Source organism: Poecilia formosa, unplaced genomic scaffold (assembly GCF_000485575.1).
Source record: "Poecilia formosa unplaced genomic scaffold, Poecilia_formosa-5.1.2 Scaffold112, whole genome shotgun sequence".
Classification (NCBI taxonomy): domain Eukaryota; kingdom Metazoa; phylum Chordata; class Actinopteri; order Cyprinodontiformes; family Poeciliidae; genus Poecilia; species Poecilia formosa.
Genome location: NW_006800051.1, coordinates 1,484,053 through 1,508,919, shown reverse-complemented (window position 1 = coordinate 1,508,919; position 24,867 = coordinate 1,484,053). Strand labels below are relative to the sequence as shown.

General features: G+C 42.1%; 1 protein-coding gene across 3 annotated transcripts in view; it reads left to right on the top strand.

Annotated features, from left to right (window-relative positions):
- Positions 1-2,323: 2,323 nt before the first annotated feature.
- The window catches only part of hivep1 (HIVEP zinc finger 1), a 41,491-nt gene continuing 18,947 nt past the window's right edge, over positions 2,324-24,867 (top strand). Inside the window, exons 1-2 of one of the 3 annotated variants that reach the window (XM_007560081.2) lie at positions 2,324-3,000; positions 3,863-3,970. In XM_007560081.2, the coding sequence (XP_007560143.1) occupies positions 3,931-3,970 (40 nt within the window). In that variant the 5' untranslated portion in view covers positions 2,324-3,000; positions 3,863-3,930. The other 2 variants (XM_016675316.1, XM_016675317.1) reach the window with 2 other exon arrangements.

The window sequence follows — 24,867 nt, the reverse complement described above, 5'->3', positions numbered from 1 at the left end:
TTTTCAGAGGGAGTTCTGCAGAATTCAGCATAAGATCTAGACCTTTTAGCCTGGGCTAGTAGCTTTTATTTTGAAGGAAGTGGGTTTTCCAGATAATTTTGTCCTGCTTTTTGGAGCAGGTTATGTAATGTGAATGTGAGCGTGTTGTTTCATGACTTTATCTTACAGCGATCAGAAGAAGACAGTTTCGCAGCATGCAGGCTGGTTTCTCCTCCTATCAGAGCTGAAACAGTTTATTATGATGAGGCTGCAGTGGAAAGTGTGAGGCGCAGCAGTGAGCGTGTGAACTCAAAGGTCAACGCAAACACGACTGACGACTGGGAGGAGTCTGACCTCTGATGTACAAATTAGATTTAACCCCTGAAACTGGGTTAGCTGGATTTTACCCTGAAAATGACACAAAATATGTCATAAAACAGGATATCTGTATGTAATTATTTGTTGCAGCTTCATCCCATTGGAAAACAACTGCTGGGGTCAAAGGGTGAAAGGGCGTGGTCATAGAATAGTGTAATTATATTCCAGGTAGCTAAAAAAATTGTCTTAAGGTTTTCAGTTAAAACTGAGAAAAATAATTTTTGCTCTCAAGAGAAGTGCAATTTAATTTGCAAAAGTTGAATCTGATATATTTCCTATATAAAAATACATTTAGGATCTATAATTGGAATTATGACCAGTCAGAATAAAAGTGAGATATCTCAAATTCATTTTGACTAGACCTTATTGTTGATATCTGAAATGTGTTTCACATAGTAATTTATTGTAGATATGTTGAATTCAAGCCTCTGTACATTTTAATGGTAAATGTGACATAATTTAGTCAGAATGTAATTAGATATCTGAAATAGCTGTTTTATTTAGTGAAATTATAATATGTTTGTAACAAACCAATTTCTGATACGTCTGTGTTGAGACAAATTGTATGTTAAACGGCCTGCCATACCCCCTTAAAGTGGACCCGACAGATTCAGAACCCGCAGTGACGTTAACGTCGCACAGGTGTGATGGCGGAAAACGAGCCGATGATACGAAGTAAGTAGATAAAATATGTTTAGATTAACAGTTTCCCCCAGACAGTTGCCTAATGACCAAGCTATGCACACACACAGAGAGAGAGAGTGTTTTAGCTTGTCTGCTACTTTTATTGAAACAAACTCTGAAAATATGAGGAATTATTAAATAGGATCAAGCATCACACCATTTAGATTGTTCTACATGTTGCACTTCCAAATATATTTAACAAATATACTTTATTCAAATATTTATCTCTTTATTATTAGTTGAATGAAAATGTAGAAAAAATTCTTCCCAGATTAAAGGTAATATTCTGAGTTGAAAAAACACAATGTAGATCCTCACTGAGTGAAACCTGAGCCTGATGCTCTCATCATCTCCGACTTAATTCTTATCCACTAAAACTCCTACAAGCTGTAAAGTTCATACCCAATACTTAAACACAGTGGTGGCAGAGTGATGCTGTGTTGTGGTATCATAATCATCATAATATCAGTTTGTGCAATAATCATCTTTTAAATGGCTGCTTGGAGCAATAATTGTTTTCTGATGTATTCCAAGTGTTATGAACTAAAGACATTACCCTGAATCCCAATGATGGGTTAAATTATCTTTTCTGTTCAGAGCTTATGAGTCCTCAGCTGCAAGCTTTCTGATTCGGCTTTCTAAAGTCTGTTACATAATATTGTGTTTTTCTTAATACTATCCATTTGGAAATTACTTAATTTGTCTCAATCCACTCCAAGTAAATTTTTCTGTCCCTTATTTTTTCTCCTTCCTGCTTCGTTTTCTATTTAACATCAGAGATGGGAAATTAAAATGCCGACGCATAAATATGAAAACTAGTGGTGGAACTCAATTTTTTTTAATGCAGTTACTTTGAGGGCCTCTGATTAATTAACTACATATGACTGAAACACGTCAACAACATAAGAAACATTTTCTATTCAAAACCCCTTTTTGCTTTTAAATTACTGAATAGACATGCGAGATCAACGATATTTATAGTTTTTAAACATATTCAGGTTCTTAAGCCATCAGCTTAGAAAACATTACATGTAGGTAAATGTGGAGGAAATAATATGATGGAGAAATATTGGAGAGGTAAAAAAAAAATCTAAAACGGCTAATGAAGTAAATAGATCAACATCAGTTGTGTAAATAATTATATTAAAGAAGTCACTTTACAAAAAACTAAAACAAGGAAAATTAATAAAATATAAAATAATCAATAATACATCATTTAAAATTTTATTGAATAATCACATTAACACAAAAATACATTTTAAGTGCTAGATCTAAATGTTAATATCAACCCGTGTAACATATTTTTTGTTTTAGATAAAAATAAAACCAGTTTTGTTGTTTTTGTTTAATTTGTGAGTTCAGTTAACATAGTCATCTAGTTCTGTTTATTCTTGGTTTTTGCATGTTTGGTCCTCCATACTTCGGATCTGCTCTGTTGGTTTAACAAACTGGATGTTTGTGAAAGTAAATTCATCGCAGTGTTCCTTGGAACCGCAGGGAAGGGGTTTTCCTGGATGTTTTGGACCGGGAGAGGCCTGCGTTCTCCGGGCGCCGCCCCGGAACCCGTCCCGGCTGTTCGGTCCCTGCTGCGGGGCCGTGTGCAGGGGAAGCCCGGTCGGTGGCGGCGGAGGGCTACAACGTGACCTGACAACAAGGAACCTCCGGGAAAACCGTCAGTCCTGAACTCTGAGCTGAGCCGAGGCCGGCGGGGCCCAGCAGGGGGGTTCCCGCCGGGCGCCCGGGCCCTGAAAACGGGGAGATACTGCCGGATAGACGGCCATCTGGAGCCCCCTCGCGGCGCAGAGCGCCCCCTCGCGTCTGGGAGGCGGAGACGGGACCCCCCTGACGTCAGAGGGCCTGTCTGAAAGTGAGGTAGAAGGTGAAGCAGAACCAGAACTGACCCCCGCCCCCCGCTCCGCGGTACTGGAAGCCGCCGAACCTCCAGCGCGACCCGGCCCGGTGAGTACGACCCGGCCGCCGCTCCGCCCGCCGTTCCCCGGGCCGCCGCGGCGGGTCGAGCCGCCGCTGCGGCCGCGCAGGGAACGGGTCATCCGGTGTGAAGTTCCAGGGCCGCCGAGGAGCCTGCGCGCTGCCCGGGCCGTGTTTGCGTGGTTCTGCGTGGTGTCCGCGGACTCCCACGGAGTTGTCCGCGTTCATGAGACGCGGTGCTTGTGCGCGTGCGCGCCGCAGGCTTGCAGAAGCAGGAAGGCGTCCCGGCTGTTGCAGAGGGGTTTTCCCTGACTCCGCCCCTCGCTGCCAGGGCGTTCACGTGTTGCCACAGAATCCACGCTGTCCACGCGCACGCGCCCTGTCGTGTTTTCGTGTCAGGACCGCGCCTCCGCTCTTGCCCCCCTCTCCGCTTTTCCGCTGAGCCTCCCCAGGTGTGCGTCACCTGTTAGGACGCGGCGTTCCCTGCGAATGCGCAGACGGGCAGTGCGCATGTCCGTCCAGCCCGGACCGCGCTGGCTGCAGGTGAGCATCCAGGCGTGTTTGTGTCATGCGTGTTTTTTTGTTGCTGGTGGAGCCGCAGGACGGTGATGTCATAGCGGAGTGGAGACCAACCATCAGCCGGTAGTAAGAGTTATGCAACATGGAGACAAAGCGGCTTCTGCTGCGGCGGATCGGATGGTTCTGATCCAGGTTCTGATCGGTTCGGAACGGAGCCGCGTTTATCTGCAGCATCTCCATCAGATTATCCTCCTGTTGCTCCTCAGGTTGCTGCAACGTTAAACTCTGTGAGTTTTATGGATGTGTTTTTCTGCTAACTGTGTGTGTGTGTGTGTGTGTGTGTGTGTGTGTGTGTGTGTGTGTGTTCCTGCAGATGCACCCAGAAGTCCCGGTGAGGTGAGGAGGATAAAGAGAAGATGCAGCAGTGAGTGGAGGCTAAAGATGCCACGCACCAAGCAGAACAACCCCAGGAACCTGAAAGGTGAGCGCCTACTTCCTGCAGGTGGATTCCTACAGGTCCTTGATTTTCTGCAGCTTTTCTCATCAGCTTCTCTGCTCAGATCCATTTCATTTCTTTGTGTTTTTCTGCGTTTGGCCTCCAGTAGTTGATCAACAGAACATCTGAATTATGTGTTTTAGTTGCCGTTGTGTTGGAAATTCCTTTTTAGGAAGTTTTCGGTGGAAAACTTTAGCTCTGAGCCTCTGGGTTTCTCGGTTTCTTCCAGCTCTCCACTCCATTAATCCCACAAAATGTTCAGCGGTAACAAAGTCACAGCTAATTGGTCAGTAATTGAAACCAGAAATTTCCCCCTCTGTTGTTTTTCACCTGTTAGCTGTTGACTGAATCCTGAAAAAAATCCTTTTTTCCTGTTTTGCTGTTCATTGAATGCACCAAAGCAGACTTTATGGCCTCTAAATGGAGCAGAAAACAGCTTGGTGTTTAAGGAGGAACTTAACACCAAATCAACTTTTTATTGCAGATAAACAGTCTAAACTGGCCCTTATTGCTGCCTTCTTTGGGTTTCTGTGCAAATTGTCTTCAATTTTGTGTGAATGTGTGATTTTTTTTTTTATATTTTTGCCTGAATCTGTCTCAGTGCTGCCCTCTTTGGGTTGAACAGTGGTCCTGCAGGTGAATTTTCCTATTGGTCAACGGTACAGACATTAGTTCTGGTTTAAAATCAGACAGACACCCCCCGGTGGCGAGTCAGGAGTTGGCATAGCGAGCGTTGCTCATTGGCGTTTCTCTGAGTGGAGTGGGACTCCGCTCCGACTGCAGGTGCTCAGGAAATTATCTTGGCAGATTTGTTGCTAGTCGCTTTTTGGGAAGAAAAAAAGTTGCTTTAGTCTGAAAGGATGATTAAAGTGACAGTTGTCAAGTTGACCACATCCCAGGTTCATTCTTCTGCTCATCCTCACATTTGGCCACGCCCATTCCTGCCTCTTGGCTCCGCCCACTTCGGTGTCATTTTTCAGATTTGTCATAGCGAGTTTCTGCTTTGCTTTCACTTTAAGTAGCTGATTTGAGAAAAATAAGGATCAATTCACAACAGACCCATTTGTTCCGCTTTAACCCAACTCCAGTCTGCTTGTCTAGTCAAAGTCTGGTTTGGTTGGTGAAATGTGAATACTAATTGACCTCTGACCTCTGGTCCTCCAAACCTCAGTCTGGGTTCGGTTGAAGTGAACTCTGGTTCGGTTTGTGAACGCCAAGCGGACCAAAGACCGGTCCAAAAGCAGGAAGTGGACTACAGCGAAGGGCATTCTGGGTAAATACAGCCAAAGCTAACATGTTAGCCCAGCGCTAGCAGCAGAAATGTCTCCTGGTCTTTAGCCAAAGACTAAAGAGAAATCCAGTTGGTTGATCAGAGCTCTGAGACGTTCAGGTTTTTCCCTGAAAGTCTCTTCTTTCGGGCTCTGTGAGGTCATGGTGATCATCTCAGTGTTTATAAATAAATAGTGGACAATCTGCGTCGTCTCCAGCCTGTGTGTTTGTGAGGAAGCAGCAGATTGGACTCGGAGCGGCGCGTCCTGTGGTGTGAACGACGACCGGCCCGACGGATTTCCTGTCGAGCCGCCAGCAGACGGCAGCGCCGCACAGATGGTGAATGTGAGGCGCCACACGGCGGGTGTGATCGGCAGAACGCAGCGCCGCACAAACACTGCAGCACAAACAGAACCCGGCCCAAACAGAACCCCATCAGTAAAATCTGATCAGCATGAGGCTCGTCCATCTGGAAGCAAAGTTTATGTCAGGAGTAGAGCTGGAACAATTAATCACGATTAATCGATTACTGAAACAATTTAGTAATTGATTAATCATTAGTTATTAGATCTGACCATTCGATTTAGGGGTGAAACGATTAAACAGATGAATTCTGATTAATCGATTGTTGAAATAATCGTAAACTAATTCAGTAATCAATTAATCATTTAAGAACAACATGGAGCAGTAATGATTTTTTTGGCTCTAGTGGCCTTTATTCAATAGTTAATTGACAGGAGATTGGGTCATGAGAGAAGGGGAAGACATGCAGCAAAGGCTGGGAATCGAACCTGCGACAGCTGCGTTGAGGACTAAGGCCTCCATATGTGGGTTGTGCTTAACCCCTGCACCACCACAGCACAACCCATGGAGCAGTAATTAAGTCAAATGTGTACAAAAATATAAACATTTGAATTTTAGATGTGTCTGTAAATAGTCCTGACCCAATAATCAATAAATCAATTATAAATTGCATAATAAATTAAAACGAGTTTAATAACTTCCATTTGCATTATTTATCGTTTTTCTCTTTCTAGCAGAAACTGGATGATAAAAGTCTGAAGCTTCGACCTCAGCTGAACCTTTGGTTCACAGATCATTTTATCTGTTGTTTATTTTGGATATTTAAAATGTTTTCCTGTTCTGGTGGTAATTGTTCATTAGAATCTAAAGTTTATTGATCTTTATTAGTGTTGTTGTTTATCCCTTTTCTCGGCCAGCTGACTTTGTTGGGCATCAGACCAGCAGCAGGTCCAGGTGTTTGTAGGATCAGCCAATCGGGTTAGCCGCTCCGTCTCCGTCTCCGGTCGGTGTTTTAATCTGGCTCCCAGTCAGTAAACGGCAGCAGAGGAATCGTCCCGTCCTCCGAGTTGGAGAACTTCGCCTGCAGACGCGCCTGCAGCTTGTGACGCAGTCTGCGGTCAGAGAAGCAGGAAGTCCTGAGTTTCTGTTTGCGTCGCCGCCAGCTGGTCTCCCAGCAGCGGCTTTCCTCACAAACATTCACTCCTGCGTCAAACCTGCAGCGCTCTGGAGGAACTCCTGCAACTAACGACTTTAATAGCTATCAATTATTCACTCGATTAACTGGTTAAACAAAAATAATTTATTAGCACATTCTGCAGGTTTTTATTTACCACTTAAGCTTATTTTATAGCATATTGGAAATGCATAAAAATACAGATAATTTAATTCCTTTTTTAAGTAAAATAAACATTGTATTGCCTAAAATACAAAAACAAATTAAAATGATCCCTTTAGTGAATGCTTGATAATTTGTAGAGTCATTGATTAGGTTTTGAATAAATTGATAATTAGATAATAAAATGTGCTTAGTAGATTTATTTATAGACGTTGAAGCAGGTGAAGCTAAAACTGCTACTGGAGGTAAAACAGGGAAATGTTTTATTTTAAATGACAATGTTTATATTTTTGTACAGTTTTGGCTTAATTGTTGAAATGCATAAATACAGATAATCAAATCCTTATTTTAAATAAAAAAATAAACATTTTATGCAATAAAATAAAAAAACATATAATTCCTTTAGTGATTCGTTGCCTAATGTTTGATGTAATTTTTAACCGATTAATAGCAAAATGTGCTTGATAGATTTATTTTACAGAATTTGAACCAGACGAAGTTAAAACTGAGCCGACAAGAACAGATTCACAAAGTTTTTAATCCTAAATGTAAAATGTTTAGTTTTTTTGTAGTTTTGACTAAATTACTGCTTTTAGTTTGTTCTTTCAGAAAATGTTTTTTTTTAGTCAGTACAATCCGGTTAACGATTAATCAATTACTAAATTAGTTGACTATTATTTCAACAACCGATTAATCACAATTAATCGATTCAGCCCTAAATCAAATACAGTCAGATTTAGTGATTATTGATAAGACATTTTAAGTTTATTAACATCATATCGCAGCTGGAGGATCGTCTCGACAGCTGGGCCCGTCAGACGGTGCTTCCCCATAAACTCCTGTTTTAAACTGGGAGCTTTAATGGTTCCAGTATCATTAAAACTATTCATAAACTTAAAGGCTTTGAAGATGCCAAATAAACTTAAAACACAGAGCAGAACCTAAATAACTAGTAAATATCAACAGACCAGAACGCGTCATCAGCAACAGATAAATACTCATCAAAGTTTAGGGAAACTGAAAGCTTTATTTTATAAAAAATGTACATAAATGACAACAGAAACAAAGTGCAGTGCATCCAGGAAGTTCTCACAGCACTTCTGTTTTTCCATATTTTGTTACGTCCAGGCCTGAAATGATTAACTGGATTAATCGATCTTTCAAATAATCAACTAGTTTGGTATTTATTTAATCGTTGACTGGAGCACACAGACTCCAAAAAGTCAATTTGCTGATAAAGCCAAAACTGTACAAAATATATACATTTTTAATTTAAAATGAAAAAAAACAACAACAACAAACAACTAAACCTTTTTGTTGGTAAATTAGTTTTCACAAAACTCAAGTCCAGTTATTTTCTGTTGTTAGTTTAAGCTGAAAGGTTTGAGCTTTTCCTGTCAGGATTATCTGCTGATTCAATCTTTGCTGCAAATGATTCGTAAAATGTTTATTCTCTCATTTAAAAAGGAATTAAGAAGTTTACTCACATATTTTTAATATTTTATAAAAATTGTTAAATGAAAAATCTGCAGAATCTGATCGTTTTCTATCTGATTAATCGTCAGAATTATTGATTATTGATAACTGAAATAATTTCTGGTTGTATCCATAATATTGTTTTTGTGTGCGTGCTATTAGAGTAGTTATTATAAGCTGGAGAGAATCTCAAATATCCATGGATTTTATTTATTTACCAGCAGTTATAAAATATGAGTTTTATAAAGAAAATTTTTTTTTCACTCATTTTTTTTTTTTTTTAGCATTTTTTAAAGGAAAAACTAGAAATCTGAAGACACAAGTAAAGAAAAGCATCATGAAACAATGTGTTGACATATTAATTTACAGAGATGATGGCTCAGTCTGACCTCGTTGACCTTTGTGGCAGCAGTTGGCTTGGTAAACTCGCTGCTCAGAAAGGGTTAACTCCCTCGCTGGATTCCTGCTTGTTGTGTCACGCTCAGGCAGCCAAACCAGTGTTTCCATGCCGGCCCCTTAAATTACAGCGGTCCTTCACACAAAGGGAACTTCTCTCCCTCCAGCCGGATCGAGCCGGGCTTTAACAACTGTAACTACAACAGACGGGCCGAGACTCGTCCGGCGCGTTAACTCGCGGTAACCTCCGGGAAGCTTTCATTTTCTCAGCGGCAGAGCAGGGAGGTTCCCAGTTTTCATGACCAAAACATTCAGTCAGTGGAAAACAGCTGTTCACTTTCTGCCCTGGACGGTTTAGCCCTTGTTTTTATGACGTTAGCTTAAACTTATAACTCAGTTATTTCTCTGGGAACTTGTTTTCGACTCGGACACAGAAAAATGAAAGTTTGATGACTGCAGAGATCTTCCAGTTGTTTCATTCTGCATGAAGTTTCTCTCGGTGGTGTTAAATGGTTTAGTGGATGGTTGTTTCCTCCTGACGGAGCTTTGGAGGCAACAGAGAAACTTCCTGGAAACGTTCACTTCCATTATAGATTAATCTGAGTTATTAACTTCAGTACAAGTGAGGCTGTTAGAGCTACGCAGTAACATTTGCTTTCAATTAAATAAGAGCATAAGCTAAAAAATGTAGCTGAAATTTTCTGATTTTTATGTAACCAGTTTACTTTGAATCGTTTTCACTGAATCATACCCTCTAAGCAACTGTAAAACAAAAAGACAACATATGTCTAAATTTAACCAGATGCAGAGAAAAGCTTAATAAAACCAAAATACTTCTGAAGTATGTCGAACCAAAGGGGAAGAGGACCAGGACTGTGACGTTTGACTGAAGCAGGAAAGTGATGCAGGCGCAGTGGTTGTTTTTTTGTCATGGTGTTAAAAAGGTTGAGAAATAAATAATATATTCAATATCACTAATCGGCCCAGATATTCATCGTGGGAACAGCCTGTTAAACTTTGTGAAACAGAAACTGTTTCAATCCAGTTGCTATGAATTTTCAGTAAACTTGTAAAATGTTGCAGAAAACGAAAATGTGAATCAGTTTCCATCTGGTTTGGAGCGAACCAACCAGTCATCTGTCGTCACATAAGAGGTTCAGTAAACCAGCATAGACTCCTTTGCTCCGAGCTGGAGGTTTGACTTTTCCAGGTTTTTGATCTTATTTCTCTCTAAATTCTCTGGATTGGTTTATGTCTGTTTCTTCACCAATAAACTTCTCTTGATGCTGCTGCTGTTCTCATGTTAACCATCACACACATTTTCCTCGAGCCTCCTGGCTGATGTTCGTCTCACGCCGCCACCTGAACGCCTCGCCTCTAAAGGTCGTGTTCGCGTTGCTTTGTGAGTTCTTCTTCATAAATGATTTAAAGGGATCCCATTAGGGAAAATTCACTTTTTGCACATTCTGATTCTTCCCTTTGTGTGCCTACTGCTTCTAAAAACAGCCCAGCTGGTTTGGGGGAATAATTTAATGGTTTTCAGTGTCTGTAAAATGAGCCATTTCAAAAACGTCCCTCCCTTTTTGAGTCAATTCAATGGGCACTGTGCCATTACCTAGCAACCCTAGCTGAGTTCTGTCCATTACCTAGCAACCCTAGCTGAGTTCTGTCCATTACCTAGCAACCCTAGCTGAGTTCTGTCCATTACCTAGCAACCTCGGCTGAGTTCCGTCCGTTACCTAGCAACCCTAGCTGAGTTCCGTTTGTTACCTAGCAACCCTAGCTGAATTCTGTTCATTACCTAGCAACCCCAGCTGAGTTCCAGCACATTTGGTCAGCTGGTTTTGAGCTGTACAATGGCTGCTGGAAAACACAAGTATTTTGTTGTTGATTTGCCATCCAGAAAACACTTCCTGCATTCTTCCTAGTTGTGCAGGAGGCTCTGCTAATGCTTTTCAAAGATGTACGGTTGTGTAATTATGCATCTGTTTGCAGCCATTTTCACACGCGAACATCGAGTTGGGGGCGTGGCCAGAACAGATTATTAGGATTTAAAATGACAGAGGCCCTAAAAGAGAACTAAACAGACTAAAATCTGATTATTTAAGGATGATTTTGTGTAAAAATGTAGTGAACATGTTTTGCATAGACCAAAGATCAATCCTAACCTGTTCATAAAGTCTAATAGGTCACCTTCAAACTGTGGGCCTCAGCCTGTTTCTGTGTATCCACTCATAAAATCCTCCTGCCGCCTCATCAGTCTGCTTATTGGGCGTAAACTTTTCAAGGCGAAGCGTTGCTGAAAGCTCTGAGGAGTTGAAGGTAAATTGGAGCTAACGAACGGTGACCTCCCTGGGTTTCCTGAAAGCATGTGCCGCCACACGCAGCTGGAGCGCATTTTCCCCTCTGCAGGCCAGCTCTGCCTGATGCTGCCTGCGGCGGCGGAGACGCACTGATGACACGGCGAGGAGGAGGAGGAGAGATGAAGAACACTCCAGAGGAAACGTGTCATCTGCAGGGGTGGGGGGTGACGCGATGGAGCCTCTAAATAAACTGAAGGATCCTTCATGGAGGCAGCGCAGGGCTGAAGCCCTGAAAGCCCGGCTGTGTGGGGGCTGCGCGGCCCGATGCAGGGGTTGCCAGGGAAACTGAGCGGGATGAATGCGGGTCTGCAGGTGCTGTTCTGGTGGCCGACTGCTGGAGCCTCCTACGAGCACGGAGGGCAGGAAACGGGTCAGGACCGCGGAGAAACGCTGGAACATGTTCAGACTCAGATCTTATCTGATCTCAGCTTCTCACTTTCACTTTATTTAACCTGTAAAGTGACTTTTCTCAAACTCTGCCCGGCTGAGAATCACTTCACCGTTTAACAAACTCACAAACCACCGAGCTTCTGACACGCAGTAACATCTGAATACAACCTGACAATATTAGTCTGTCATGTTCTTTGTTCATCCTACCCATCTGGGTGCAGCTGCTTTGTAGATGTTACTGAGTTGTTTACAGATTCTGAATGTGAGGATTTTAAGTTTGGTTTTCTTTCAGCCCGCCGTAAATAATTTTTGGTTTTCAGATGCAGTTAGTGAGCGCGGGGCGCAGCGCTGCTCAGCGCCTCGTCGCAGTCATGTCGCAGTGCAGGCCGGGCCGGGCAGACCCGGTTCTGCATGTCGGATGCTGTGTTTCGTAATAGAGCTCTGAAAACAAAAACTCTGCGACTCACCCTGAGGAACAGAAAAATATTCAGACATGAACTCCTCATACAAGCACTGACGATATTTTCTTCCCAACTTTACCTTTAGCTCTTATTTTGAATGTCCCGGCCTTAAGGTACTTATTCATTAATATTTTTAAACACAATCCTTTGTTAAATAACTGCAGGCGTCGCACTTTGAGTTCACGCAGATAAACGGTCGTTTACGTGCAGTACCTTGCAGACCACTAGGGGGACCACAGAAAGACTTCCTTAAAAGCTTAAAATAAAAATATTTCTCTGTGGTTTGGAATAAATGTAGAAGTCTTCTTCTTCTGTGGTTTTTAGTAAGGGAAAAGTGTTTATTTCCATGATTTGCATCGCTCCAGAGTTTTACTGTTTATCTAGTTTCATGGAAAGGCAGATTGATGTGGTTCTGGAGCAAATCGGTTCTGATTCTGATGCAGTTTGAGTATCGAATGTGTTTCTGTTAGGGTTAACCCTGCAAATTTGATCTTGGCTGATTTTACTCTACAGGTTTCCACTTGTAGATCTGTTGCATGTTTATGGTTCTGGTCCATTTAACCGTGCTGCACTGGCCGACTAGAACCTGAATCTAAGGCTGAGTTTGCTGCCAGGAAAGGCTTAGATTAGTTCTGCAGCTAACAATTAATCAATTATTCTGATGATTAATCATCCAATCATTAATTGGAATAGATTCCGATTAATCATTGGCACATTCTGCAGATTCTTCTTTTTATTGATGTTTGCGAAAGCAGGAACATATTAACAGTGTAATATTCATTTAATTATAACCTTTATTGTTAATTTATCCTGGAATAAAGAGTCACAAAAACTAAAAAAGAAATAAGGAAAATGTGAATTTCAGCTCGTTTTGATCTACTGGTTTGGAACAAATTGAAAGGACTTCGCAAAGTAACATTTTGTCAGATGTTGATGCTACGTATGGCTGTAATAAACAGGAAGTAGAGGTGCTAACTGGCATGGACCTTCAACACATCTCAGAAATTATTTGCATCCCATTAACCTTTTCTAATGCAATTCTTTAAAATGTGCATTAAAAAATGTTGAAACACAATTACTAATATTCTGCAACTGCATAAGACCCCACAACCACATGAAATAAAAGCAAATAAAAAAAAACAACAAAAAGCATAAAAGGCTGCAAACTCCCTCCAGACCACTTGGGCGAAATGAAAAAAGTGTAGCAGCACAACTTAACGTTTTTCCCAGTTTTGTGCCTGTGGTAAGGCACAGACCCACCAGTGGAAGGTTACGTCGCTACATCAGATCTTATTTGGGAAATGTGTTTCCATCTTTCCTTTCACACATCGACTCTTTTTTTGGAAACGCCAAACTGCGCTGAGCATATAAATGTTTTCGCCAAATTTGGGAAACTTTGAATGTCGCTGTTTCCATTTCCATTTTCTAACTTGATACTTCAAAATGCGCATGGGAGAAAAAACATTAGTGAATCTAAATTACTAACAAAATGTCATAGCTGCAGCTAAACGAAATAAAAAAAGAGAAAAAAAGCAAAAATAGTAATCATAAATCGCTGCTAACTCACTCCAGGCCACTAGAGGGAGTCGACCACCAAATGGTTTGGGACCAGACTGTCGGTAAGGACAGAACGTCCAAAAGACGGTTGGAGGAAGAAAAGATGCATCAGACTTCATATCTTTAGCGATATTGAAGAACAGCAGCATCTTTATGTATGAAATACCAGGCGCCCCCCAGTGGTCTGGAGGACTTTGTTTTTTCTATTTGTGGTATTTTCTGACTACTTCTGTTTTCTGTGGTTGGAGGATTTTTCTGCTGGGTTTGTTTTTTGTATTTGTGTGTTTTGTAGTTTCATGTGTTTGTATTTCACTGTTTGCTGTTCAGTTTAGGGTAGAAATGCGTTATTTTTCCTAAAGGGAATCCACTCCTTCGTGCAGAACCCCCTCTGACCCGGGAGTAAATGTCCAGAGGGTTAATGTGGAAATATCTGCAGGAGGAGGAAGAGGAGGGTGCTGCCTGCTGGCTGAGCTTCCTCCTCTTGCGTAACTCTGGACGTCTTTTCTTCAGCTGCTGTTGCCATGGGTAGGGATCCTGGAGGGGGGGTCTGAGCTCACAGTGCCACTCGGGTGGGAAAATCTCAGAGGAATTCTGCTCCGGTTGACGTTCTTCCTCGCTTTGCTGCTCAGTGAGGAGGATGCCGGTGATTGGCTGCAGTGCTGCAGACCTTCCTCCTGTAAGTAACAGCCTGTAACTGTACGAGAGGAGCTCCGCGGCTGCAGGGTGTCGGCGTGAGTCACAGCGAGCTTCAGGTGTAAAACGGATTCCTCGCTGCAGAGTCAGAGATCCGGCTTCCCCTGCAGGCCCGAAGCCATTACCTCAAATAGACGGATGTCAAATTAAAATGCAACAAAATTATCAGCCACATAAAAAAGTCAAACAGTCTTTTCTCTTCCGCTGTGGAAACGAAGCATTGGAAACCTCTGATTATCTGTTGTAGAGTTTAAACACAAAGATTTCCTACAAATCTCACATAATTTTAACTGAAATCTGATGATATTTCCGTCCAGAAAGGATCTAAAGTCCCTCCAGCTGCATGCAGCTCGGCATCGGGGAACCCAGTTCAGAGGAAGGGATTAGCTGGTTCTGCAGAAGCCCGTTAATATCTGCTGGATGTAAATCAGGTGCAGGCAGAGCGTCAGGAAGCCGAGTTCACTCAGGGAAAGCTTCTCTAGACCTGCTGGGTCTTGTTGGGTTTATAGTGACAAATGGCAGAAGAAGAAAGTTGAAACAGGAGGAGGCTGAGGATGATTCCCTGAGGAACACCAGCTGGTTGGACGTTCTGACAGCTTTTATACTAAAACAGGTTTTTAAATTCTGCATATTTTTATTTAAAAATTGAAGAAAAACATTAAAATGACTTGAATGCTGTTTTGCTCCCAGTAAAATTCATTCTTCTACCATTTTAGCTTTTAAATGTTATTATTTTTAGTTGATAAGTAATAATACTGATGTGATTATTGGTGTTAATTTGGGCTGAGGTGCAGTTGAAGGTGTGAATGAAGAGCATTTCCTCCCACAGGAAACATCAAAACCTCAGTGAAACACATCAGGAAGGCTTCACTGTTTATGCTAATGAGCTAATAGCAGAGCTAATTTTTCATGTAGGTGTTTGCTAACTTTGGAAACATTTAGTCCACTTTAGTTTAATATTTCCAGATGAATGCTAATACACTAATTTACTTAGCAGTTTTGTAAACTTTCAGTTGAATAAAGTTTGACATCTGTGTTGAAGTTTTGATTACCTACAGCTAAAATCTGTCAGCTGTTTATATCTGTGCTTTTATTTTGAAGTCTGTTTATGCAGCAGTTCATTTTCCTCTCCTTATGTTTTCCCTCTATGATGCGGTGCAACAAATAGTTTGTTCTGGTGCACAAAAAATGTCTTTTTAATGTTGAAATATTCTCTCCTGTGTTTTGGGGAAACTCCGACTACTTCCGGTCTTCTTCTTCGTAGTTTTCGCCAGTAGTAGCATCAAGTGTTTCATAAGGCTGAAAAACCACCCTAACATTTTCTTGAATAAATCGCGTGTTTCCATTTGGCGGATTTATTTTCGTAATTAAAATGTTGGCAGTTTTCTGGTTCATGGGAGCAGCTGCTTCCCCCAGACCGGATCCGGATCCGGATTCGGATCCGGATCGGCCGGTGTGTTTCTGTCGCTGCAGCTGCGCGGCTTCATGCAGCCGGGCGGATCAATGCTACATCAGGTTGATGGTATTTATATCCCGCTCGCCCTGCAGCTAATCTCATGTTCTAAGTGTGTGAGGATTTAAAGAGCTGCGCCGTTTTTAGCGCTTCATCCCGCTTTGTTTGGCTTTTTATAGCAGGAGGCGCCGCGCCGCTCGGGGAAGTCGGAGCAGGGAGGGCTTTCCCTGACTTACAGAAAGGATTAAAAACGGAGCAGAGGGAGGAGAGAAGGAGGGCTGCAGTGACGGAGGAGAAAACAGGCAGAGAGGGAAAGGAGAGCTCAGAGGACGGACGCTCGTCTCGGTCGTCGGCTGCAATTTGGGAATGTTTGGGTCAGGAATGTCGGGGGTTTCCCGGTGAGCTGCCCAGCGGGGAGTCTTCCTCTTCTCCTCTTCATCATATCAGGTACAGCAGCTCGGCTTTGTGTTTGTGTCTCTGTTGGTCGCTGAGGTAAAGTTTGTCCTCGGTTCCGGCTGATCCGCGACCCGGACACCTGTCGGCCCAAAGTCCTCAGGCTGAAGTTTCTGTTCCGGTTCTGAGGTTTGACAAGTGAAGAAAAACGGAAAACAGCTCAGACTTTAAAACCTGGACCGAAGGTTCAGATTTTCCTGCAGGTCCTCAGGCTGAGGCTTCGGATATAAAACAGTCAAATGAATTCAGAGGGAAATGCTGGTAGCTTCCCAAACAGAAACGCACCGATCCATCGGCCACAGACTGGAATTGGCAGATTCTTCCCTGATCAGCTCTGATCGGTGATCAGATTGTAATCAGATCGGCTTCGATCAGCAGCCGATTATTGAACAATCAACCTGTTCCTACATGTTAATCAGGTCGTGATCAGATTATAAACGGTGTGGATCATAAATGGCTCTGATTGGTGATCGGTTGTGATCGGCTCGGCCCGCCAGCCGATTATTGAACAATCAACGTGTTTCTGTTTATTAAAGGCATCAGAACTCTGATCATCCATCCCAACCAGCCAACAGTTTGTAGCTTGACAGAGTTTCATAATTGAATAAAAATGAGATGCAGGTGAGGGAAATGTTAATATTTCATTTCGGTTGAGTTAATTTTTTCTTTTGTGTTTTAGTTCTTAGAAAAAGAGATTTAAAGAGAAAAATAGAAAATCAGATCGGTGGATTTAATCCAGCTTTTGTTCTCCTGCAGCACTTTGATGATTTAATAACGAGATTTTTATTCATGTCATATTGATGGTCAGGGGAGGAAGGTTGAGGCCAGAGAGGCGAGGAAGAGGAGGATGGAAACGTAAAGAGGAAGAGGCGCGGTTACGTAACCTCTCCTGCAGAGCGGAGCAGCAGTGAAGGAGGTGAAGGTGGGCGGCAGCTTCTCAATCACAAAACAGAGATAGAAAAAAAAATCTGATTTCAGTCAAACTGGAGCCTCTGGGCTCAAAGCAGCTGAATTAACAGACCTGATGATGGATTAATAATCTCAGATTACAGAATATTTCCACCAAACCGCCACAGATGAAACCCGGACAAACAGATAATCTGTGGGAAAAATCCATCTCCACTGCCGTCTCCCAGCGCTAACAGAAACAACCAATCAGAGCCAGGAGGCGGGGCTTAGCGCTGTCAATCACCCTCGATGTGGTGCTGCTCATCCCGCTCTCTTCCTCCCTCTTTGGGTTTTTGAAGACAGTTTTTATGATGCTAATATTTGACGCTATTAGGTGTCGTTATTTCACCTGTTGTGTTTTTATTATTAATTTTTATTTATTTGGTAGATTTCTCAGTAGCAGCTCAAGGAGGAGATCAATCTTTACAGATTATCTGTCTCATAAGTTGAAACATGGAGACAATTTTAACAAAAATATCAAAACATTTCTTTAAAAGTTACACACTGCAGCTTTAATTCATCACAGGAAACAAATTTATGATCAATAGATGCAGCCGATCAGGAGGAAACGCACAAAGTCCCAAAGTTACGCAAAACAGTCGGCATCAACATGACGCAGCAACGCGTCAAAGCAACGATGCACTGGACCAGCAACTGTTGCAGCAACTGTTGCAACATGCAATCTATGAATAGGATGTAACCGAGAAACTGTAAAAACAAGAATCATCATTTAATGAGCTGAAGCTGAACGCCAAGACGAAGAAAACAATGATAATAAATAAATAATAATAATAATAATTATTATTACCGGGTGGCATCAAACCAGAGAATTCAGAAACAAACAGAACAATCAGCTGTAGGAAGATCTGACAAAATGTAACAAAACAAGCAAGAAAAAATGTCAGTTTTGGTTGAAATGCGACAAAATCTGGAACAAAAAATAAACAAATAAGATCTGCAATAATCTGCCGAGACAAACTGAAGCAGCAAAGTTTTACTGAAAGCTAAAAAAAGAAAGAAAACTAGAACTGATCATGAGAATAAAAGTAAAATCTGCAACAATTCTTCAGGGCTGAAGCAACCTGTCAACAAAAACCGACAGGGAAAACTAAGCCGAGGAAGAATCCACCAAGCTTTCTGACAAACTAAACACATTTACAGAGGGGTCCAAAGTGTGGCTCAGGGGCCCTCTGTGGCCCCTAGAACAGCGCTGCTCGGCCCCGACTACTGCAGGCTGACAGTCAATCATTTCTTGGGAAGGATTTGAAATTAGGGATGATATATCGGTATCGCATCAGTATCGGCTGATAAGTTAATCTGGGCCGATATTAAAAATCGATATTTATCTCCATCTTGTTGCTGTTTGTTTTTGGAGGATGAAGGGAGGAGCTGCTCATCTGATGACAGGATTTAAGACTAACGATTAATCCGATTAATCATAATTAACTAATTATTGAAATAATTATCAACTAATTTACTGATCGATTAATCGTTAATTGAAGCATTCAGATTCAATAACAGGCATTTTGTTGAAGGAACAACAAACTCAGAGCAGAAATTAAATCAAAACAGAAAAAAAAAAATCTAAGTGGTTAAAAATAGAATTTGGCTTCTTTAATCAGATTAATCGTCAGAACGTCGCTGCAGCCCCAGCAGGTTTTTGGGAGTTTAATATTGATAAATATCGGTTCTCAGCCAAAGCAGCACCACTAGTATCGGACATCGCTGGCGTTAACATTTTGGTTGCCTCTGATTCTCTGTTTCTGACTCACTGCAGTCATGAGGCAGAAACGCTTGAAGATAAACGAGTTTCTGTTGTGAACAGAAAGCAAACATGTCACTAGAAGTGGTTTAGTTTGCAACGTGCCGGAACGAGTCGGGGAAGAAACGTGGTGACTCACGTCAACATCGGCGTGTCGGGACGATGTTTACCTTCCTCAGCTCCAAACCAGAACGTTTACCTGTGACACTCATTAGTGTCAAATGTTTTCACCAGGTTTTAATGTTATATTTATGGCAGTTTGGACAAAACAAAAGGCTCCACATTATTAATCAAATGCAGAAAAACAGAAAGAGAAAATAAAACAGGAATCTAAATTTATTTAAAGTCGTGATTTTAGTTTTATTCAAACATTTTGCTGCAGCTGAGTTTTGTTCCTCTGTCATTTTAAAGCTGCAGTTTGAAACTTCTATTAATATTTGTTAAAAATGACAGTTTGATATGAAACAATCTGAAAATAATCTATTTCCTCCCTGAGCTGCTCTTGCTGTCTGGAAAAATGCACCAAAAATAACCAATCAGAGCCAGGAGGCGGAGCTTAGCGCTGTCAATCCATCTTGTGTATGTGCTACTCAATGTGCTAATGTTTGAACAACTTACTGTTGCAGGAAAAACATTTTTCTGCCTTCATTAGTGGCTATGCTAACCAGCGTTAGCATTTGTAGCAGACTATGCTGTGAACCAGCTGTAGCTTAGCAGAGAGCAAGCAGGAGAGGGTGAGTACAAGAGTGATTGGCAGCGCTAAGACCCGCCTCCTGGCTCTGATTGGTTGTTTTTAGTTAGCACAAGAAGAAGGCAGAGATTTTTTTTATTTGTCTTGTGACAACAAATGATAATTTTAAAAAAATATGCGAAAATATTTTTTATAAAAGTCTCATCCTGCAGCTTTCAGCCCCAGATGACAGTTCAGCTTCTCTAACCTGATTAAACATTAGAAGCTGAAGCATCAGGATGCTTCAGGCTGCAGCAACGGAAAGCAAACGGATCGCCTGGACTTTCCGCTTCAGGAACAACTTTGTTCCTGCAGCGGCAGCAGAATCAGCTGCTGGCTTCCTGTTCTCTTCCTCTCAATCCTCAGATCTGATTAAGATTTCCTGGAAGGCTCGCCGGCTCACGCTGGGCACCGTGATGACAAACGGAGCCACAGCTGCCGTTCGATTCAAACTGAATCCTGTTTGATTCCTGCGTTTGTGCGTCACAGTCGTGTCTCTTGTGGCGAACCGGCATCTGAAAACTTTCCAGGAAGTTTTGGTCCTTCATTAAAGTCGGGCCGAGTGGCTGACAGAGAGGACAATTGATTTCCTGAAAATCGACGCCAATAAGGTCCAGACCAAAGTCAGGCTCAAGCAATTAATCGTGATTAATTGAAAATAATCATCAACTAATTTAGTAATGAATTGTTAACGGGAGCATACCGATTCAAAACAGGACTTCAGCTGAAAGAACAACACACTCAGAGCAGGAATCAAACCAAACTACACAAAATATGAACATTTTCACTAAGACAAAAACAATCTGTTCCACCCAGAACTCGTCTGGAATCAGATTTAGATTCACCGGGTTAAAGTTCAGCCAGCAGATCGGTTCTGAACTGCAGACGCATCCTTCGAACAAATGATTGAACGCTCCCTAAGGAGCGCTCTTATTGCAATTTAGGCAGTAAAATGTTTATTTTCTTAATTAATAAAGAGGAATTTATTTATTAGTATGTATTATGTATTTCTAATATTGTGTAAAATGGCAAATCTTTACAATGTGCAAATTTACAATTCAAATACTCGTTACTTGTTAGAAAATAAACGATTAATTGTCTGAATAATTGATAGAGAAGTCGATTAATCGTCAATAATCAGCAGAGCAGTTGAATAGTCAGACTAATCGATTTCTAAAACCTGTTCCCCAAACCTCTGTAACAGCAGAGTCTCTGTAAGCTGCGGCTCTGCTGGGTTTCAGCAGTCGGTAGTTTTTCTGGAAGAAAACTGGAAACACTGAAGCATGAATAATCTGACTTTAACGAAATAAACTCATTTCTGACTCGTCTGAATGTTTTCTGCAGTCCAGAGAAGCTGAACTGAACAGTTCGTTTCATCTGACCTGAAGCGTTTCCTCTGGGTAAAAAATAAAACCACTTTTGATGATGATAATTAACATTTGCAGCTGTGCAGATGATTCACCTGCAGCGCAGCAGACCGGAGCGTCAGGTGGTTCTGTCAGAGCGGGTCGGGCTTTCAGCGTTTCTGTTGTGCAGATCAGAAATCAACACGTAGAAGAACTTGGTTCCATCAGGCGTTCGTTTGTGTTTTGGACCCAAACTGGGCCGAGTTCTGCCGGGTTTGTGAGGAATCATGTTTCTGTTTCTGCAGCAGCTGAAGTTCTTGGTTCTGTTTGACCAAACTGTGACTACATGGTGGAGCGTTCGGACCGTTGATCCCAGCGGACTCAGAACCGGATCATAATGTTTTTCAGTTCTTCATATTAGTTCAGTTGTATTGTGACGTTTTTATTTGTCTAATTCATTTAGTTTTAATTAGTTTTTGGGGAGTGTTTGCTAGTTATTAGTTGACTATTGTTTAGTTTTAGTTTAGTTTTTATTAGTTATAGTAGTAGTTTTAGTTTTTTCATACTTTTAGTTCATTTTTAGGTGCAGAATTAAAAGAGGTGATCAATACTCAACAGAAAATAGTATTTTCTTGTGTATAATTGAACGTAGTGGCATTATGTTTTATTCTGATCAGATCCAACAGATTATTATAAACTTTATTTACAACCAATCAATGTCACCATTTGATTGGTTTACCAGATTGTAGCATGAGCTAATTCTCGTCTGAAGTCCAATTTGTATGGAATGGTCCGATTGTGACCCATAAACTAAACTGCTGAATCATGATGTTCATTTGAGTCTCACACATTCATTTAGCTAGCTAAATGTTTAGCTTGTACACTAAATGTTTAGCTAGCTAGCTAAATACTTAAACGATGCATCGTTTAGCTGAGGATCCATTGGTAAACGTCGTAGTGCCTTTAAATCGGTTCATCTTTTGTTTTAAGCTCAAATGTTTTTCAAGAAAAGAAGAAATGACAGGAAGTGATTAGAAAGCAGGAGTTCATAAAAACCAAGCTTTTATTTTGGTAGTCCACTTCCAGTTATTGGCAAGTGAATTTGGATATTGGCTAAATATTTAGCTCTGACCAAAATGTTCAGCCAACTGAATATTTAGCTTGAAACGTCAAACTCAGAGTCGACTGAACCGGTTTCTGTTTGTGTGGAAAAGGTTGGGGCAGAAGGCATTCCAACCTTCTGGCCTGGTCCTGGTCCTGGTTCTGGCCTCCTCTGAGTCCAGGGAGCTGAATGACTGTGACCCTGCCTCGGCGGCTCAGCCGTCATTAGCAGAGGCGTCCTGCAGCCGCTGCGCTGACTCAGCGCTAAGCTGCTGGATGAGTCACGGCCCGGTTCTCCTGCCGACCCGGCTCTGCTGCTTGATTACAGAGCGGGACGATGATCCAAACGGCCGTGATGTTGCTCACAGGCAGCGGTCGCCGTGTGTGGCGTAAATATTTAGTTTCTCTGGAACTAAACGGCTAAACAACCTAGAAATCCCGTCAATGGATTCAGGATGTAAACAAACTGCAGGTCCAGCCGGATCCAGGATGTTTGATCCAAACACTCAGTGTTTTCTAAATGCTCTGTCATGACCTTTAACCTTGAACCTGCTAATAGGGGCCTACAGAAACTGACAATCAGTGGGTATATCTTTGCTAATCTGCTAGCAGAGATTATGTTTTGTTTAGCATTTTTGCTAACTTTTAAAACGCTTAGCACACTTAGCTTTCCTTAAATTAATTGTTCAAAACCAATTCTAAGGTGCTAATTTACTTGTCTATTTTCTAAACTTTCAGTGGAATAAAGTTCAACATCTGTTGAGTAGTTAGATGTTTATATTCATGCTCTTATTTTGAAGTCTGTTTACGCTTCCTCTCCTCACATGCTACCTTTTTTTCCCAATAACTTTATTTAAAACAAGAAACGCACACGGACAAAATAAAACACGGACAGCAGAGATCAAGTTTAAAGCTGAAGGTTTTACATCAAAACCAAGTTGGTCCTCCACATTGTAGTCTTTGTTGTACTATTTATTTTTAAATTATTTTGGCTGTAATCTTTTTTTTTAATTATTTAACTTTTTTTATATTTTAATTTAATTTACTTTTTGTTAATATTATTTTGGTATCTTCAGTTCGATGAGGTTGCTGCCGTCGTCTTTCTGTCTCGGCGTTGTGAACACACTCATCACTTCACGCTGATATTGATTGGTTGTCAGATGCATCGGATCAGCAGAACCCGGCCGATGCCGTCTTTAGGTGTTTCAGCGGTTCTGTTTTGCTGTGACCCAGAACCAGTCACGGCCCGGTTTGTGCAGCTCTGCTGTAATCTTCCAAGTATGTGCAGATGTTGCAAAGTTTGTTTTGTAACTTTACAGCAGCGTGACGATGACCCAGAGATGATTCATCTGTTCTGGTCCGGTTCTGGCCAGATTGGGCCAGTTGCATAATCAAGTAAACTCTGAGTTGTGCAGCTGAGCAGAAGCAGGTTGGTGGAGAAACAGGAAGTGAAAGCAGCAGGCCCGGCCGTGGATCCTCCTGCAGCAGAGGGAGGAGGAGGAGGAAGAGGAGGATCCCCTGGAGGTGCCGCAGCCGCTCTCAGTGACGTTGCAGGCTGGGTTCTGCCGGGCCCGCCCCCCTCTCACCACGGGCCTTACAGGAATTCCCCTCGTCGTCACTCAGAGGAAACCGCGCGGCGCCGCCTCAGCTGATAGGCAGGAAACACACACACGGAGCGGGTCGGTCCTGGGACCGAGTCCAGAACCCAGAGGAAGAGGTTCTGCTCTGCACCGGCTGGTCCTGCATGTTGGTTTCTGTTGGAGTTTCTGGAACGGTTCTGCTTCAGGGCCCGGTTCTGGTCCGATCGGTGGAGGTAAGGTTCTGAACAAAAACAGGAAGCAGGCGGTGCTGTCGCAGCGGGCCGGCGGAGCTCCACAGCTCCCAGTGCTTCCAGTTTGTTCTGTCCCAGTGGTTCTGGTTCTGGTGGAGTGGGCCGGGTCCAAAGCTGTTGCAGCTCTTTGACCCGCTGGACCTGTTTGTTCTGGAAGCTGCAGGGTCCGGTCCGGTCCGGTTCAGCGACTGCTTTGGTTTTTTATTTTGCACTTGAAGGGAAAGTAAAACTTGACGGTTGATGGTTTTAATGGGTGAACTGGGAGGCCATTTCCTGAAACGGGACCTTTATACTTCCTACTGGTTGCCTAGCAACAGCTCCCTGCAGAAACAAAAACACAGCAGATAAAATCTACCTTTACCGCAGGGCGGCTGTTTCTGAACACCTGAAACATCCTGCAGGTCTGCAGGCGGAGAAACGTCGGTTCTGGTTCTGACTGCAACACCGCTCACATGATCAATCAGGTTAATCATCACAAATCAATTATTGATTAATAGTAATTAATCGAAAACTGGTTTAGTAAAAAAAAAAAAAAGAACTAAACATATAAAGTTGAATCTGTACAGAACCGCTGCTGTGAAGTTCTAAACCAACCCGAGTTGCTGCTGAGACCAGAACCCGGCGCTGAATTAGCCGGGTCCAGTCCGATTTAATCTGGAGACGTTCTGATCATTTTGGGTCTCTTAAGTTTTTCCCTCCAGCAGCAGCCAGACGAGACGAGGGAATCTTTCCTCACGATGCGATTCAAACAGATTCATAACTGATTCATAACGATTCATAATTGATTCATAACGATTCAAACTGATGCATAATGATTGATTCATAACGATTCATAACGATTCAAACCGATTCATGATTCATAACGATTCAAACTGATGCATAATGATTGATTCATAACGATTCATAACGATTCAAACCGATTCATGATTCATAACGATTCAAACTGATGCATAATGATTGATTCATAACGATTCATAACGATTCAAACCGATTCATGATTCATAACGATTCAGA